At 38.7% G+C, this 19,197-nt stretch overlaps 1 protein-coding gene across 2 annotated transcripts; it reads right to left on the reverse strand.

Moving 5' to 3' along the window:
• Positions 1 to 216: 216 nt before the first annotated feature.
• LOC132162735 (RNA helicase, ATP-dependent, SK12/DOB1 protein) lies at positions 217 to 18,313 on the reverse strand. 2 transcript variants are annotated; one of them, XM_059572960.2, is made up of 23 exons: positions 17,895 to 18,313; positions 16,976 to 17,233; positions 16,482 to 16,742; positions 16,291 to 16,359; positions 16,010 to 16,088; positions 14,325 to 14,539; positions 14,114 to 14,221; positions 13,672 to 13,773; positions 13,266 to 13,466; positions 13,005 to 13,115; positions 7,598 to 7,665; positions 7,027 to 7,390; positions 6,127 to 6,282; positions 5,936 to 6,046; positions 5,661 to 5,714; positions 4,804 to 5,061; positions 4,181 to 4,290; positions 3,033 to 3,186; positions 2,072 to 2,537; positions 1,680 to 1,894; positions 1,365 to 1,603; positions 883 to 1,009; positions 217 to 799 (listed from the first exon to the last, which is right to left on the reverse strand). In XM_059572960.2, exons 1-23 carry the CDS (start codon positions 18,027 to 18,029, stop codon positions 587 to 589), a joined length of 4,074 nt encoding a protein of 1,357 aa, XP_059428943.2. In that variant the 5' UTR covers positions 18,030 to 18,313; the 3' UTR covers positions 217 to 586. The 2 variants fall into 2 exon arrangements, with proteins under 2 accessions (XP_059428943.2, XP_059428942.2); XM_059572959.2 differs by having other exon boundaries at positions 14,325 to 14,551.
• Between the last annotated feature and the right edge of the window lie 884 nt (positions 18,314 to 19,197).

A 19,197-nucleotide genomic window follows, 5' to 3' on the forward strand; every position in this document is an offset into this window, starting at 1 on the left:
TCTTCTCTAATCTTACAATCTTCACCGTTTATCTGAGCCATGAGAGATTTTCAAAAATTTAATCACCGAAGGCCAAATCCTCCATTATCTAAGAAAAAAAGCCTGCATATAACAAATGGATTGAACATCTTTAATTTTGTACTGTGAGCAAACCCCACCCTATGCTGGGATTAACGGATTGGGTTAATACTACAACAACAAAAAGAGTCTCCGACAGAAATAGCAATTTCATACTGTACATTGACATTAATGAAAGTCTTACCAAGGGACCCGGATCCTCTGTTATTCCCAGCCCAAAGAGGGAGGGCAGAGGGAATTGTAGGCCCCCTGTGAGAGAGAGTTCCCTGCCTGGGCAGGGGCGCCGATCCCGGTCTGTTTTGCAATAATTTATCCGCATCACTGTCGTTGTTTATCAGAAAGGTTCAATTTTGGAACAGTTATGCAAATCACATGGCTAAAAAATCAACAAATCCGCGGAATTTCAGCACATTGAGCAGGCGTTGATTAATGTACATGCAAGCAGCAAGAGTTCCATATACGCTTCTCCAGATGCCTTTCCATGCTTCCACATTGATTGATGATAAGGTTACACTCCAGTGACGTACAAGCTAGCTGCGAAAACAATGTCGCGCTTTATTGCATTGGAGGCAGTTTCCATTTTCTTGTATAGTGCAGAATTACCCATGATAGCTGCGGCATTTTTAAATTCACGACATGTCTCATCCAGTCTTACAATGGTGCGCACTATTAGACCTTCAGGGACATCTGTAAGTTCACAGATATCTGCAAATGGAGTGCCCTGCCAGAACAAAGCTGTGTGAGATGGCGAACCAACTCCCAAAATGAGTGATAGGTTGAATTTAAGAGTTCTGAAATAAAAACCTTTGCCCATTCATAAACCACTTCAACCAGACCGAACTTAAGATTGTCTTGAGCATACTCTTCAGGATTTATCTGTACTTTGCACCGGCCTTGAAGCTTCCCAAGTCTTATTGCTGTGTCATATAATCTGGAAACAAACATTTATATTTATAATTTTTTTTGGAAGGAGAATACAAAACCCCAATGTCAAGCACCGTATCAGTGCTAAATTTGCAGAACTACTATCTAGGAATTTCCATGAAGTTTAACAAAGCACGTATTTAGAATTTGAAAATCATGGCCGTTGTCAAAGAAATCTCGATACAAAAATCTTACAATGATATCATAGTAGAGGAAAAGCTAATGTTCTATCCTAGAACCCTATACATTCTCAGCATTCTGTAAGGGGGAACAATCTATCAAGTAAATAACAAGAAATCTAGTTATCAGGTCTTTAAGATAAAAGGAGAAAAGATGAAGGGGAAAAAGAAGGGGGAGCTAACCTCTTTTTGGCCTGAGACAGCTTGGGAGTAAGAGAAGGTTCAGAAGTATTCTTCTGTTGGAACACAAAGGCAGACATTAATGCCACCGCTTCTTCTGGTTCCAGGTCATCCAGTTGATTCTCAAATAAACATTCAGTGCAAATCAACTCCTCCCCTGAGTTCATCTCACAAGCAACACGGCCTTTTATTTGAACTACAAGGTCAGCATCTATACAGCCAATTTCCTTCAGAACATCTATCTGAAAATGAACACAAAATGTTTAGCAGGATGATGTGCAAATATTGACAAGAAAGATTAGTGTCATGCAAACACACCCGGCCCTGAAAGTCTGGCATCTGTTGAAGTGCTTCATCTGACATTTCAAATTTTAGAGCATCGACTTCCTCACTGTGCTTCTTTATCTCTTTTGCTAATTTCATATGCTCATCCAATTTAATACACCCATGACACTTATTCTTTGCCATATTCTCTAATAGACCAGTCCACTTGTGGTATGCTTCCACAAGATCCATGTCTTTCAACTTCAGATCTGAAACGAAATTACCAATTCTTTAAATATACCCTACTATCAGATTTCACGTACACTATTTGCTTCATATTCATCTAGGGAATGCATTAAACAAGTCAGATTGTTTACCTTTCCCGACAACGTAATTTATTTTTACAAGTAACTTAATTTATTAAGTTCACTGAAAAATGGTCATACCTTTCAATGGATCTAGGGCTGGAGGGTACTTATTTCCATCAGATTTCAGATCCAATAGCTGTTGAACTGTCCTGGAGTATGCACCACTACTACCATCTTCAAGAAGCCCAACTTGGTCAATTTTTATTTTGCAATTGCAAATGCATAAAAACTCTTTGCTATCAACTCCTCTAACCTCATAACTCACCCCAGCAGCAGTACCATGGTGAGGTAAATTTATGTTGATGACCCCTGATCCTTTGCGAGACTTGGCAGGAGAAAAATACTCGTCTTCAAAGTCACGTTTTGCTTTTGGTACCAATACATAACCTTCTGAGAACTCAGCACTTCTTTTATCTTGTAAAGTACTAGTGGCAAGGGGACTTTGCACCATTGATGGTAAATTAGGTTTCAGCACCAAAACAATGTACTGTTTGTTATTAGCAGAAGGCGCTTTCACAACAACTCCAAGCAAGTGGTCCTGGCCCTACCAATTATGAATGATATAGGTTTAATAAGGAAACGTATACATCCAAACAATTAAATGAATTATTTTTAATAAAATAGTTTGATGACCTTTTCTGAGAAATAGATTGAGATGGCTAATATACTATAATATATGCAGTATGAATCTAACAGCATATTCCATTAAATATATGGCCAAGGGAGCTAGCATCATCACTGCAACACCAATTAGCTATACAAACATGGAAAGCACCACTCCACCTCTTTTCACTTGGGTTTTAAGAGGCCACCTTGATTCTCTCCCGCATGGATGAAGCATAAGAGGCAAAGTTACGGCTCCAATAAAATTTAGAAACTGTTTTTAGTCTAATCTTAGTAGTTATTATTTTTGCTCTTAATGTTTCATATGTTTTTAGTCACACTTTGTTCTAAAAGTATCTTCTCCATTATTATAGGCCAACCAAACCAACCCATATTACTATTTGAAGAGCAGCATTAATTATAAATGAGAACTCACCGATTGTGATTTTACAACAACCACTCTTCCAAGAGTAAGAAATTGTTGTGCAGCAGGGGTCTGCATGATTGCCTCAGAAATCCGGTCGCTATATTGCTCAGCTTCGGAGTACATCTCATAGTATTCCTCAATGGCTGCTTTACCTTTTATACATCTACATGGAAAGAGACATGCTTCAAAACTCTTACATAGAATGGAAGACAAAAAACCGCACCAGAAATAGCATCTAACAACTAAAACTGAATAGTAGCCTTCCCTTGCTCTCATCCATCGGATTGAACCATGATTACAGAGGAAAAAGATTGGATCCTTTTTTGTTTTTGTTTTGTTTGGGGGGTGTGTGCGTGTTTTGGGGGGGGGGGGGGGGGGGGGGGGGGGGGGTGGGGTTGGAGGTTTAACAAAGTTGGATCATCCCTAAGAAGGACAAACTGATAGATTAAGGATCACATTATGCAATTCTAATGAAATTCTAGATCATCTATACAGCCATTAATGCTACCTCCATGTCTACAAGATGTATACATGGCCAAAACTTACAAGTTAGACAGTCTTCTTTCTCCTTCATAATATGTGAAACAGCACAATGTTCAAAATACAGCCACAAGTGTCTCATCTGAAACTAGTGTTATTAAAACAATATGATTCAATTTCTCCATGATAAAAGTTTTTATTATGTTGTTAAGTGTTAGTTTTCCAAACCTGTGATTTATACATCGCTACTCAAAAAAGTTGAGAAACCATCTTTTAAGAATGAACATCCAGTACATGGACTAAGAGAAGATTCCAAGACAAATAAAGCAAATTGCCAAAGTAAGAGTAGTCCAACAAGATTCAGAGAGCAGAAAATATCCCTGCAATCAGGTGCATCTAAAGTTGTAGATCTTCAGATGGCTAAGCAATCCTATTACCTGTTAAGGCATTTGAGTGCCAAGTAAAGATTATCACTACATTCAAGGAATAGTGTAACATTTAATATACATCAAATGATGAATAACTATCGAAAACACAAGAAGTATCCAAAATAAGACAAGACAAAACATCTGCGGTACTCGCACATAAAAAGAATGTGCATTGAAGCCTGAAGTAAGGAAAATTTATTACGAAGAGTTATGTCTGCCAATAACAATCAAGATTTGCCCTTGACATACTCAATAGTTTTTGCGGGTTGAGCAAGCTTTCGCATTAGAAGTTGTTGTTGCTCGGGAAGTTTCTTCTGAGCATGGAATTCAGCAAAACTTCTTTTCAGCATGTCCTCCACCTACAATTGAGGTCCCAAACCAACATTGGTTAAAAGTGGCTGAGATAAAACTTAACCAGAATAGTAATTTATGCGAGAATGCAGGAGTTTCTTGTAGGGTTCTTCAAAACAAATGATGGGAAATTAGTCCCAAAAATGTTTCTTGTAGATACAGCTACTAAAACACCCATTTCACTATGAGACAAAAGATCTTACTAACTAGGCTGGGGATTAGGCTCTCATTCTATCTGTTAAAATATAAATTAAATGATTAAGTTCATCTCTTCCTATTAGCTTAAACTTTTGGGATAAATGGCAATTTAACATTATTCATAAAATCTGCGTATTGTTTCACGTTCATGTTTTGCGTAAGTTCTTTGATGAATAATCATGTTCTAAATAAGTTATGGATGATGGGTATTTGTATGGATATCTTTAGCTGCTACAATTTGGAAAGAGGCCCCCTTTTTATTTTGAGAAATTTTTATCCACGATCCTTTATCCTGGATGAGAATAAATTTGTAGAATACATACCTTCAATTCCTCAACACGAAGAAGATGCATGATCATGATATAGGTCAGCCGAAACTGAGACTCAAGCCTAGTTGCACTTCCAACTATAACATGCTTCAAATCTCTCTCTTCTGGGATTTCATCACGACACATAACAACAACTGTACCAATTTTATCAAGTCCTCTTCTGCCAGCACGACCTGCCATTTGAGTGTATTCTCCTGGCAGTAATTGTCTAAATTCCCTGCCATCAAACTTCCTTAAAGTATCAAAAACAACCTGTAAAAACCTCAGTTAGGTCAAAATTCGAAATACCAAAAATGTCATATCTGCAACTGGATATGGCATAGCACAAACCACAGTTTTTAGAACGCCTTCACACTTTTATTTATTTATTTATTTTTTATAATTATTAGAATGCCTTTACACTATCATTATATACTTTCATTTATGGACTTTTGGTAACTTGTCATGATTATTAATTCTCAGTTATTCTTAATTAGAAGTGTGTCAGGTATAACTCATATCAGCTATTACCATAAATAATAAGAACATAAAGCTTTGAGGGGAAAAGAAGAAAAAGAAAGGCCTATCAGATAAAAACATGTTACCAATCTTCAAATTGTTTTCATGTTCATCTCAAAAAGTTAAAACAAAATAAGTTACTGTGACCTAGCATGTCCTAGAACTAACTGCTTTGATTGATCATGCAGCAGCCAGTTGTATTGACTTTCAAAAAAACTGAACGTTCAATGCTTCAAATACGAAAGGACCCATGCAACTCCAGAATAAAAGATAAAGTATAAAACTACTCCAACTTTTCATACCGTAGCACTAAATAACTTCCAACTAAAGTAACACTACCACAGGAGCCTCACCGTTCGAGCTGGAGCATTAACCCCCATTGCAAATGTCTCTGTTGAAAATAGAACCTACAAATTAAGAACAGAGAGGGAACTTATTAGACGACCATTAAAACTCAAACACACATGAAAATAACATTAGTGAAACCTCAACTCTAATGCATGATAACAAATTTGATTGCAGCATTTTCTTAACCTCTAAAGAGAATCAGGGGATAACAGCAGGATCATTTTTAAAACCAATATGAACGTCATACAACACTCAAACAATCCAAAAAAGAGAGAGTTACCTTGATCACACCACGACAAAAAAGCATTTCAACAACTTCCTTAACAATTGGGAGCAGCCCTGCATGATGGACACCAATCCCTCTATGAAGTAGGCTTTGAACTCTGAGAATCTGTATATCACATCATTTCAAAATCTCCGGAGCTCAAATGAGATATAAATTAACAAAGAAGAATCTGTAAGCTGCCAAACCTGGGGCAAATTCCTGTCAGATCCCTTCAGTCTTGAAAATGCTTTGTCACAGAAAACGCGAATCTCACTTTTCTCAGAACTACTAGTGAGGTCAGTCCCACGCATACCATCAGCTGATTTATCGCAGCGATTCTTCGAGAAACAAAATATAACCACCTACACATGCAAGTAAAGGCAAGATAAAGCTCCTAAGTTGTATCATTAACGTTATATATTTAATAAAGAAACAGCTATAAGATGCTAACACAGCCAAATTAAGCTACCTTATCAAGTTTATCATACAAACATAAGCACATCAAATTCTAACAATATTTCCAAAGCAATCCCAAACTGGAAATTCAAGTTTTTTGTTAGTATCCAAACTGGAATTCTACAACTCTAAATATCACCAAAAAAGAAATCCTTCTAAATTATTGGGGCCCATTCAAGAATGCCAAGTTGCAAGTGACATGTCCGGTGCAGTAAATTATAAAGAACAATATACGATTTCATGGATTACTCATAAAAAAAAATACTATCTCACCGATGTAGGAGTGGAGAATATTAGCTCATATTTGGTGAGGGAAACAAATATTACCTTCCGTTGATGAAAATTGAGATGATGTATATAAGGACAGCTTTTTTCTGCAATTTTTCCTTGTTATGGCTGAAGACAGGTACTTTATCAAAATTTCTCTAAAAAAACTACCTAGCTTTTATACTCTTCCAAAATTTGTTTTACATTCTCATTTATGTTTTATATATTAGAAAGACAAACACCCGCAACAAATTCTAACACAGTGAGATAAACCTACAAACCACAAATTGCAATAAGATCTCATAGCTTCATTTCAGAATCATCGAAATAAAACATGGCCAGAGTAACAAAGATAGACTGAAGGAAGATATATTCTAACATACAGGTAATAGCGATTTCTTTGATAGCTTGTTAATAAGCAACAGCCACAACGAAGATTCTGATCTCCTTGATCCCCAATTATTCTGGCTGCTCCCATTGTATTGATTCCCCCCACCAGTCCCAGAATGCTTATTCTGTTTTCCCCTGTTAGAATATTCATGTCTCTGAGATCGACGTGCATCATGAGCAGCTGAGGCCCCAGCATAAGATCCCATACCACCACCAAACACAGCTAAATTCTTTTTCTTAAATGCATCTTTAACAGCTTTCAATCCCTGAGGCATAAATGTTTCACTTTCACATATTTTGTAAAGTTCTCCAGAAAAAAATAGGCAGTGCTCCAATGGTACTGGTCTTTTCATGGTCCTGATAACAAAAACATAATAACAGAAACTTATACACAAACAGGAAATGCATTATATAAATTTCCTTTCTGCTTTATTCTTACTTAAGAAAAGCAAACAGGAAAAATGGATGAAAAGAAAGCAATAAAAAAACCAACAATTTCACAAAATTGCAAACTCCAGTGAAAGTAAAACCGAACTACAGTTAGCATAGAGATTCACTACTTACCCAGTTACCCGGATTTCCTTTTGCTTTGTCCGACCAATCCAGTCAGCAAACTCAAAGGTGTTTGGTACCTGTAAAATGATAATAAATACTTAATGAATTGGATTACCCATCTTGAGGCTCTGAAATGAGAGAAGGCACAGAATAAACATGAGCTAAGACATTTTTAGAAAAGTATAATTATGAGAAAAAAAAAAAAAAAAAAAAAAACAGAAATTTCCAACAAACTGAGTTATAGGAGTTTCCTCTAACCCAATCTCTTTAAGCATGTGAGAAGCACATGCTTTCTTATTAAACATGTGAGAAGCACATGCTATTAAAAAAAACATGTGCTTCTCACATGCTAACAGACACATGCCACTTTTAGAGGTTGGTCTATAGGAAGTCTCCAACTTTCCTACAACTCAGTTTGTAGAAAATTTTGGTACAAAATAAATAAATAAATAAATAAAAGGTCTGCAAGAAGCAGGTTATTCCAGTGGGGAATGTGGTCCAAGTGGACAGGTTAGCTGAGATTCTGGGGTGTGGGGTTGCTTCATTGCCTGTTAGGTACCTTGGTTTGCCATTAGGGGCCTCTTGCAAGGCTACACATATTTTTTTTTTTTGATAGGTAAATTTGTATATATCAAAAACCCAAACAGGGCGCAACACGATTACACAGAGAGTATAAAAGAGAGCGGCTAAACACCCAATAAAAACCCTAAGCTCCCAAGGAGCACCCACAAGGAACCCAAAAAGATCCACCCAAGAACCCCCGAAATCAAAACACCCTACACAAGAAACACCCTACACAAAGGCTAACCCTACACATGATCACCCCACATCCCTAACCCTACTCGAGCCACTGCCCCTAGCCTCAAAGATATCGGAGCATTCCAAACTCTTCACCCCCATCGGCATCTTTTTCTTATGAAGCTGTTTAGCTTCCTTATCCTTCGCTCTCCGTGTATAACACTTGGAAACATAGGATTGTTTTTCTAACAAAGCTTTGGCAGGTGCAGGAGGAAAAGAGAAAACCGGAGAAACAATAGCCCTCACCGGAGGAACAGTAGCCACTACCGGAGGTACAGAAGCCTCATCCCTCATCCTGCACTGAAGCCTCGCCGGATAAGTAGAAGCAACCGCAGGAATCACCGGAGGAAAAGAGAAATGATTCACAGGCGAAACAGAAGCCACCGACGAAACAGTAGCCACCACCGTAGGAGCAGTAGCGTCATCCCTCAAACTGCGCCAAAGCCTTGCCGGAGACACAGGAGTCGCCGGTGAAGATTTCCGTCCAAAATCCCCACTTTGACCATTCTCAGCAAACCCAGGAGACTCCGGCGAAGACTTATCCGAGTGCGACAAAAACCCATCGCTGAACTTATCGGGATCCAAAACAGGGCCGCACACGGGAATTTGAACCACAGCCGACCCGGAAACCGACCCGGAATTATGCCCATCATAACCCAAAGAACCAACCCTAATCCTCTTACCTTTGGGCTTCTCACCCAGCCCGTGAAGGATCCGGTCCAGCTTATCGCAGAAAAACCCTAAACGCCTCATCGTCTTGTTCCTTCTAAACTTAGCTGCCGCCGCCACCGGAGAAGAGAAGCTTTGCTCAACCAAGGGATGAGCTTTCTCCATATCGTAACAATCCATCGCGAATCGTATTTCCACTCCAGCATTCCCCATCTCGAAACCGCTCGCCACCGGGAACAAGTCAAGCTCTTGCGACGAAAGAGGCCGCGCCCCAGCAATGTCCGCCACCTCGCAGGAAGAAGACCGCAACGCTTCGGCGAAAGACCGTCCATCTTTTGTCCCCGGAGAGGAACTCTCAGAATTCGAAAACCCTGGAGAACTCGCCTGCGCAGCCAGCAACGAACGCAGCTCAACCACGAACCTCCGCCAACCCCGCCCAGAGCGGGCCTCTGGGATCCAGATGATACCTTTCCGTTCGTCCTCCAGATAGGCAACCACCTCCAGGAATCTCCCAGCTTTGTTACTACCCCCGCTCACCGACAAAGACTTCCCTTCCTCGCTAAATTTTTTGACGAAATCTTCCTTCACCTGAGACTGAGACGCCTCTTCTACCGTAGCTGCCAACCAGGAAGCACTTCGCTGACCCACCAGAATAAGCCCTACAAAACCCTTCCTTCTTTCCTCCAAACGAAGCTTCGAAGCCTTCGTCGAGAAAAAGAAGGTTTTAGCTTCCACCGAAAAACGTCGCTCCATCCTAATCTACACGAACGCATCCCACGAAAACAGAAAACCGAGCTCTAGCGGGACGCGCCTACACGCGCCACCGCTGGGGTTCCAGTTCCAGCGCCTCCGAAAGGACGTGCCTTTTAATTATCAAATTGATGGAATAATAATAGATGAATACACCTATAAATCAGAAAGATAATAAATATTTGCTACTAAGAAAATCCAGGTGAATCTTAACAGAAGATATCATGCCTGCGCATCAGTTATCTGTCGAAGTGGAGAACCACCGCCAATTGAGGCATAGCCTTCTTTGCTCTTCGGAGCCCTGAGAACAGATATGAATTGTGCCAAGGGCTTTTTTTAAGGCTACACATATTTGGGATGGAGTTATTGAGAAGATAGAACGTCGGTTGGCAGGGTGGAAAAGATCTTATCTGTCTAAGGGGGGGAGAGTAACCCTTATCAAGAGTACTCTCGTCAACTTGCCGACGTACTATTTGTCACTCTTTCCCATTCCAGGTAGTGTTGCAATGAGGATCGAGAAGTTGCAGCGGGACTTTTTATGGGGAGGTCTAGGCGATGAGTTCAAGTTCCACCTGGTGGGGTGGGCGAAGGTTTGCACCCTGATGAAGGAGGGAGGTTTGGGTATCAGGAACCTTAGGGTCTTCAATCGCGCCCTCTTAGGGAAGTGGTTGTGGCGTTATGGGTTAGAGAGAGATTCTTGGTGGAGGGCTGTGGTGAATGCGAAATTTGGTAGTCTTTGGGGAGGGTGGTGTTCCTTGGAGCCGGGTGGTCCTCTGGGGGTGGGGTTATGGAAGAACATCAGGAAGGGGTGGGCCAATTTCCAAAGGTTTACTCGATTTCAGGTTGGGGAGGGGTCTAAGGTGCGCTTTTGGCACGATCTGTGGTGTGGTGATTTGGCTCTTAAGCATGCCTTTCCAGGTTTATTTAGCATTGCCTGCGCTAAGGATGCTTCAGTGGCGGAGCATCTAGAGGTGCTGGGAGGCACTAACCAGTGGAATGTGAGCTTTTCTAGAGAAGCGCATGATTGGGAGGTGGAGGTGTTGGCTTCTTTTTTCCAGGTGTTACATGCTGCTCAAGTGAGGCGAGGGTGTGAAGATAGGTTGTGGTGGAATTCTTCCAAAAGAGGCCGATTCAAGGTCAAGCTCCTGTACGCCGCCTTGGCGAGTCCTGTTGGGGGAGGATTTCCGTGGAAGAGTGTGTGGCGTACCCAAGCTCCTCTGAGGGCGAGTTTTTTTGTGTGGTCGGCGGCTTTGGGAAAAATTTTGACCCTGGACAATCTTAGAAAGCGACGGGTGATTGTGACAAACAGGTGTTGTATGTGCAAGAAGTCCGAGGAGACGGTGGATCATCTTCTCCTTCATTGCGAGGTAGCTTATACTTTGTGGAGCACCTTTTTCGGTTGGTTTGGGTTGTCTTGGGTGATGCCGAAGAGGGTTTCGGATTTTCTCGCTTGTTGGTGGTCTTCGGGGAGGAGGGAGAGTGCCGCGGTGTGGAAAATGGTGCCTACGTGCTTTTTTTGGTGTCTATGGAGGGAAAGAAATAATAGGTGCTTTGAGGATGTGGAGGGGACTTGGGAAGACATTTTAGCCTCTTGCTTTCAAACTTTGTATCTTTGGACCGTTGCGCATGTCTCTCCTGTTTCGATTAGTTATGATGATTTTCTTCTTCGTTTTTCTCCTTCTAGTTAGGTGATCCTATTGTATACTCCCAGTGTACCTTGGGGCGCCTATACGCTTTTTAATAAAACTTCTTATTACTTATCAAAAAAAAAGAAGCAGTTTAAACATAATCCTCATGATATCAGGAAACTAAGCATTCACAATATAAAGATAGGTGGAACCCAATTAACAAGAAAATAGGCAAGGTAATGTAAGCTACTTCACTTGTTACCCGGCATAAAAAATTGAAGGTGCTTCCGTTAGTACAATCACAACTGACAAAGGAAGTTTTGAAAGTACATTTCAGACTTTGAGCAAGCAGGCAAAGCAAGACTAGAACCCCAAACTTCTTCATAAATTTAAAATAACGTACATCAGTAGACAAATGTAATGTAATGTCACGACACAGGGAAAGCGCTAGGCGCATCTATGTTATTACTTCAAAAGAACTAGTCAAATTTATAATTGAAATTCCTTGAAATCACTTATAAAACCAAGTCTCGTCTTACAATGTGGGATTGACACTCATATAACACCATCACAATTCACTCATCTAATGTGGTACTTAACTTTCAGGGGAGTCACAATCCCCCTATTAAAATCCTTGACGTGTCAAGGCTCAAGTCATACGTAGTGCTACAACACAGAATGGTGTTAACGGGTTGCTTTGATATCATTTGTCACAATCCAAGGAAAGAGTTAGCCACATCTATGCTATCACTTCGAAAAGACTAGTCAAGTTGCAACTAAAACTCTTTGAAATTGCTTAGAAAGCCTTGTCTCACTTAATAAGAAACCAATGTAAGACTTGGCACCTATTCAACCCCTTCATAAACCACCTACCTAATGTCGAACTAATTTTTTGGGATATCACAATCTCCCCCACTTAAATTTTGGACAAGGAGGTCCCACATCATAATTCAATGTCCCAGTACCACTTAGTGTTACTACATTGCTCTGATGCAATTTGTCAGCACCCAAGGAAAAAACATTAATCACATTTGCGATATTACTCTAGAAGAACTAATCAAAGTTACAATCGAAGCTCCTTAAAATCACTTATAAGGCTTAGTCTCACTTAATAAATAACCAATGTGAGACTTGACACTTATATAATACCATCACAATTCACCCACCCAATGTGGGACTTAACTTTCCAAAGTGTGCGTAAAGCTTAAATGTGAATTATCACAAAATATGGACCGACAATTATAGGTCATCAGAATTTCAATGACCAAGACCAGCAAATAAATGTGGGCTGACAGATCCATATAATAGAAATTTAAAAGACTAAGAGTTTACACATGATGACACCAAAAAAAAAAAAAAAATTCCCTAGCCTCAAACTCATGGGAGTGATCATCCAATGAAACACTTTACATGCTTGTAGCTGATTTAGAAGCGAGCAACAAATAAACTAGCCACAGGACTATGATTACAGAAGCTTTGGTAAGTCATCGAAGTAATCAAATTGACATCAAAGCAACTCATCTCAAAAGCAGATTTCATTAAGTATATACATATTAGGAAGAATCATATACCGTGGCCGAAAGGAGAACAAAATTAATATGTCTTGGAAGCATGATTATAACTTCCTCCCAAACAACGCCTCTTTCGATATCGTTGACATAGTGCACCTCATCAAATATAACCTGTCTCCTCACCATGCAGCAAAAAAGCAAGAAAAAGTGTCCATAAATTTATATTGAAACATGTAAAATCGCAAAAATGAAAGTACTAGAAGAACTTAATCTTTCAAAAAGAGGGTGGAAATTACTGTTAAGAAAAAGGAGCCCTTTTACCCATTCAATATCACGTATTATATCTGCACCCCGGTAAAGCATTGACCTTAATATCTCGGTGGTCATGATTAGGCAAGAAGCCTCTGGCCTCAAGCTAACATCACCAGTGAGAAGTCCAACATCAAATTGCCCTGAGAAATCCCTATATTTTTGATTGCTGATGGTTTTAATAGGAGCAGTATATACAGCTCTTGTGCAATGCTGCATGACATTAAGATGAAGTCAAAAATCTTAGCATAGAAAGTAAATATAACTCAACAACAAAACTTGCTTGAATATTAATATTCTAATGCATGAGGTAGAGTCTAAAAATTCAGGAGACCAAAAGTATGTACTACATTCAACTACTCAATCAACGGAGGTATTGAAAAAAGAAAAGAAAAAGAGTGCAAAGTCCAAGTCCTACTTTTGATGCCAAAGCAAACGCATATTCGGCAACAACTGTCTTTCCAGCTGATGTATGTGCAGCAACAAAAACAGAATCTCCCTTTTCAAGATAATATATAGCCTGTTATTACAAAACAAAAAATTATGATTTTAGCTGAATATAACATAGTTCTCAGCCACTCTTAAAGATGTCACAGTAAAAGGAGAAGAAAAGAAAAACTCAAATAGCATCACGCGCAAAGGATTTACCCATGCACAAAAGTTCGTTGCAAATATATTAACCCACATGCTACACAAAAGCTTTGATGAAAATTCCAAAAATACCAGTTGTATCCAAATACTACATAGATGATGTGAAGAAGAAACAGCAATGTCCAATTCAGCCTTTTTTGGTGCACACTGGCGCAAATTATAGTTCTTTATCTTAAGAGATGGCAGAAGAGATTTGCATTGATCAATACCTCTTTCTGGAATTTATCCAATTCAAAAGGAAATTCTAATGCCATATCAGGAACAAGTTCATGGAAGCGTTCTGCAATCCTTTCACTACCTCCAATAATAGCCCAGGCCTGCCAATAGATAAACTTATAAAATAAAAAGGCACATGCAACAGTGGAAAGAGGCACACCCCGAGGCAAATAACATGATACTGTTCACATTTGAGGAAGTTACCTCCTGTGGCTGCCGTCCAGCACCATCACTAATCCCATCCAATCTTGATGCTGATCCTCCTGATTCTACTGACAAGATATCATCCAATAGAGATAACTCAGGCTCATTTGCACCGCCAAACAAATCAGGTTCATTTGCACTGCTGGACACCTCAGCCTCATTTGCTTCAGCTTCTGACTTAACAGACTCCGCTTCCGACTTAACAGACTCCACTTCTGACAATGGCCCTTCACAGTCAGCATTGGACATCAGCCCAAAAAAGAAAAGACTAAATGCTTGCAAAACCAACCTTTCTGGGCCTACTTTGGCATGCCAATATTGTTAGAAAGACATCATTCAGTCCTATCAAGTGGTGATTGTTTAATCTAACCATAAAACAGATTTTTATTCCATTCGCTAAGGTACCTCACTAACTTCAAACAGAACTCCTGAATGTAATAGCAAGGAAGAAAGAAGAAAGCAAATTTTCCTACTTATATCCATCTGCAGAAGTTAACCATTGATGTTTTATTCATTCAAAAGGTAGTTCTTAAGCAGAAAACCACTAGTTATTCAAACAGGGTGCTGCTTTCCTAAAGCCCTTTACCTCATAGACAACACCAAAAGGTCAAAAGAAAACAAATGCCAAATTTAGAAAATATATGAAAGGTGATATAAACTTTAGGTCTCCAGAACACGCATCAGCTCACTGCAAAATAAAAAAGTGATATATGTTCCCAGAGATAAAAAAAATATGAAGTAAGCTATCCTTTTGTCTTGCTTCAAAACAAGGAAAACTTGCTTGATAAAATGAACTGTAAATTATATGGTGTCTTTCTGCATGAAGTCCGAGTTAAACCACTTTTACTAGTCAAAAATCAATAATAATACGAAAATATTTAAATTATGGGAAACAAAATATGTTTCTTTCCCCTATAAAGCAATATTTTTCCCCAATAAGATTTAATCTTATTCAGTGTCGACAATAATCAAAATCAATTCCCAAATTCTTCTTCTGATAGTTAAATACATCTCAAACACTAATACAGGATCAACTCAACTTCCCTCTCCACCTCTTGTTTACGGGGGAGAGGAGATGCCATATGATCCAAAGACCATTGGCTCCATTGAATCCCAAATTCTGAAACTTGATCGTGAATGGTTTATAAGCATTGAACTTTTCAATACACAGCTTAGAATAAAAGCAATGCTTCTTCAACCCTTCATGGATTAGAAGTTGGGCAGTGTATTCTGATTGAGAATAGTAGAAACAAAGAGAAGTTCATTGCACCCTTTGGCTACCTAAATGAGACATAAAGAGAGAAGTGCTTAGAGGAAAAGAAACAAATTCTTTCGGGGCCCATTTTTCCTTTTTGAACACTTCTCTAGTGACTCAAATTTCAAACGTACTAGAATTTAGTGCAAAACTTCTGTAAAAGTCAGCTTTGGCCCACTTCGGTCAAGTCGGCATACAATTTGGCCCTTGAATTGGATATAAAAATCATAATGAACAGGCCACCTCAACCTTTTCATTTAAGAATATCGCTTGTTCTTTTTTATAAATAAAGAACAATATACTTGATGCAATGCAAGGACAACTAAGTTCATTCAGAAGCCAAAGCTCTGCATGATGTTTTGCCATAAGATCATAACTTTATAAACAGATGCACCCATGACAAGGATTTCAAAGTGCAGATCATACATACCATCGACCTCAGATTCAGGAACAACATCCTCTTCCCAAGCCTTCTTGAACAAGTCATCAAACTGTACAGATAACTCATCCTACATACACAACTAACACAAATCATTAGCCAGCCATAAAATATCATTACAACACAAATCATTAGCCAACCATAAAATATCATACTATTAAAAAAGTTCATGACACTAGGAAGTCCTAGCTTGAGACAGAATATGTGAGCAAGGAAACTCGGATAGATTTTTACAAGTTAAGAAGCTAAAACAAAACAGCACAGCAACTCACCAGCTTTTCGCCTGATGTGCTCTTAAGCGAACTTTGGTCCTTATAAACATTCCACGAGCATGGATAAGCCTGGAGGAAAAGGTAATGGAAAAGAGCTTGTATCAAATAAAATCATTAAGGTTTATGGTATTCTAAAAAATTAGTTGAGTAATTTGTTTAAAGTTTTACGTGTGATTGATAAGTAGATTAACCTTGAGATTGCCAAGGTCCAATCCTTTCTTCAAGCTTGGAACACTGGTCTGAGCAGGGCCACCATTCATAACTTCACGTATCCATTCACCATTTGAAGCACCTTCAGGAAGACTCCTTTCTAAAGACTGGGAATCATCCAAACCTCCTGGACGAAAAGGGCGGTTGTTGATGCTTCCCCTGATGAGATCCTTTGCAGGTCCAGCTGCACGTGGCAAAGACCCAGAGTCTTGAGCTCCAAGCATTAGTTCTGATACATCCACCTAAAACAATATAATAAGCCAACTCCCAGGCCAAAGTCAGAAACAAGGAGGTAACAAGACAGCAATTAAGAATACCACCAAACCCAAATATTTCGGTGTTTTATTATCAATTGTAGGAGAACAACAATATAAAATTAACAACCGTCTTTCTTTTTTTTTTTTTGAAAATGTCAAGCTAAATGGAGTATCTGTAACTGATAAGCACACCCATCAAAGAAGTGAGAGCCCCATACCTCAACAGATTTGGGTTCCCATTTTTCTAGCACTGACCCCTTCTTCTGGCGTCTAAATGGTAATTCCCATGTAGGAATCACAACAGAACGTGGTAATGATGGCTCTAAAGGTACTTTTGCCTCTTCAAACCAATCAAAATCCCACTGCCTTCCAGCTTTTTCAGGTGAAAACTCTTCAGGGTCTAATCTCGGCAAGAGATACGTCTCTTCTATATACGCTTTAATTGACTCGGGTGTTTCCCTAGGAAATGCGGGTGGCTGAAATAGAAATTAGCTAAGTTATTAAAATGGAAAGAATAAGTTCTCTTATGGTAGCAGAACTACAAGCTGTTTTCTTTTTCAGAAATGAACAAGTTGAATGCAAACATGCAGATGTTCAAACAACTTGAGAGGAACAAATTTTTTAACTTGTTTTCTTTGCTTTCATTTTCAAAAGGAAATATTGATTAACCACGTTTGTTCAAATTTTTGTTTCTTGTCTTTTGTTTTCTATCGTCAAAACAAAATTATTAACAAATAACATCAAACACAAAATGCTGAAAATTGTTTTTACTTTTATGTCACGTCAAAAAAAAAAAAAAAAAAAACTGAACTCCCAGAATTTGAAAATTTTTATGTTTCCGAAATTCAATTCGGTTTCTTTTCTAATTTCATCTAGCGAAACCAAAATTCAATATGCATTAATTCCAAAACCCGAATAACACATAAAACAGAAAATGCTCCAATCAAATTTAATAGACGTGAGAGTGCAAGCTTTTCTCTTTATACTTGAAATCCAGAAGAGATACAAGTTCTCACACATTAGCCAAACCCTAAAAGCAACCATCTATAACAGAGTTCAAAAAGCATGAAATTAAAAGTAACCAAAACTGTAAACAGCTAATAGTTTCTGAAGTATATCGTGGGACAGAACACTGACCAAAATGAAATCAGGAAGCGACTTGACGGGGTCGGAGCGCTCGACCGTTGAGATAGGCTCCACCCTGAGATGGCCACTGTGGCCGGAGAACCCGACCCGGAAAGCGAGCTCGTTTGCCGCTTCGATTCGATCCATTTCGTGCCACGGCGCTTAAAGTATTCGCTCTGAAAACTGAGCGCTTGGTTTTTTGATTCTTTAGGCGTTGTGATTTTCGCGGGTTGCTTTGTTGCCAAGTATTGTCTGGTGCGCAGTGCCGAGTGCTGCTCTTTACTCCATAGGGCCTGTTTGGCCGTGAATGGTAAATTACAAAATATTATCTTAGGATTTAGGAAGGTATGCGTATGCACCAATTCGGGGAAGTACGAGCGGAATGTGAAGTCAGTGGAGAAAGGTGTTCGCTATTTTTAAGATACCGTCTACTCGAGTACTGTGCATGCACTGATGCACTTCTCTTTGCGGTATTTGTAAGAACCCATAATTCTCTTAATGCCACTCATTAGGCTATGATAAGTTTGGCAAATCCTTTTGTTTTTGATATATTTATTAGGTATAAAGTTTTGAATTCTTTATATTGAAAAATGATTTTTTTTTAGTATTTTTTTATTTAAATAATAATATTGTGATATAAAAAGTAAAAATATTTTGATATTAATTCTTTTGTGAAAAGGGTGCATAAATAGTATTGAGGGGATGAAATATTTTGCCAAACACAACTTATCATAGCCTAATGAGTAGCCTATTTACTTAGTGCTTTTTTTTTTTTTTTTTAAGTAATTGACGAGAAGTTACTTAAGACATTAACGTTCGTAGGTATTATTGTTGTTGTTGTTGTTGACACATCACACATGTTATCTGATTAGTGCTGACGTGATTTTTGACCATTCGAGAATTAGGAGCGGCTTAACCAAAAAGGTGCCAAAACAACCTATAAGAGCATTCATATTGAGCTCTTCAAATAAAAGTTAAATTTGAATTTTTTTTTTTTGTTCTTGGTAGATGAGAGAGAAGGGAAATGAATATATAAGATTAAAAATTAAATAACTTTCACTTTTTGGTACTTAGTATTTTGAGAGCCTTTTTTTTTTTTTTTTTTTTTTTTTTTTTACATGTCCGCACAAGAGAGGGGGAGGGGGATTCGAACTAGTGACCTCCACTTCATAAAGTGTGGTCTCAGCCGATTAAGCTACCTCTTTGGGACTTTTGAGAGCCTTATTGATTAAAGTTTTCAAATAAAGTAAAGAGCTTGTTAAATGATTACTTTTGTAAGTTTTTTTTTTTTTTTTTGCAAATTTTTAAAGAAATA

The sequence above is a fragment of the Corylus avellana genome, chromosome 8 (genome assembly GCF_965113065.1).
Source record: "Corylus avellana chromosome 8, dhCorAvel1.hap1.2, whole genome shotgun sequence".
NCBI classification, from domain to species: Eukaryota; Viridiplantae; Streptophyta; class Magnoliopsida; order Fagales; family Betulaceae; genus Corylus; species Corylus avellana.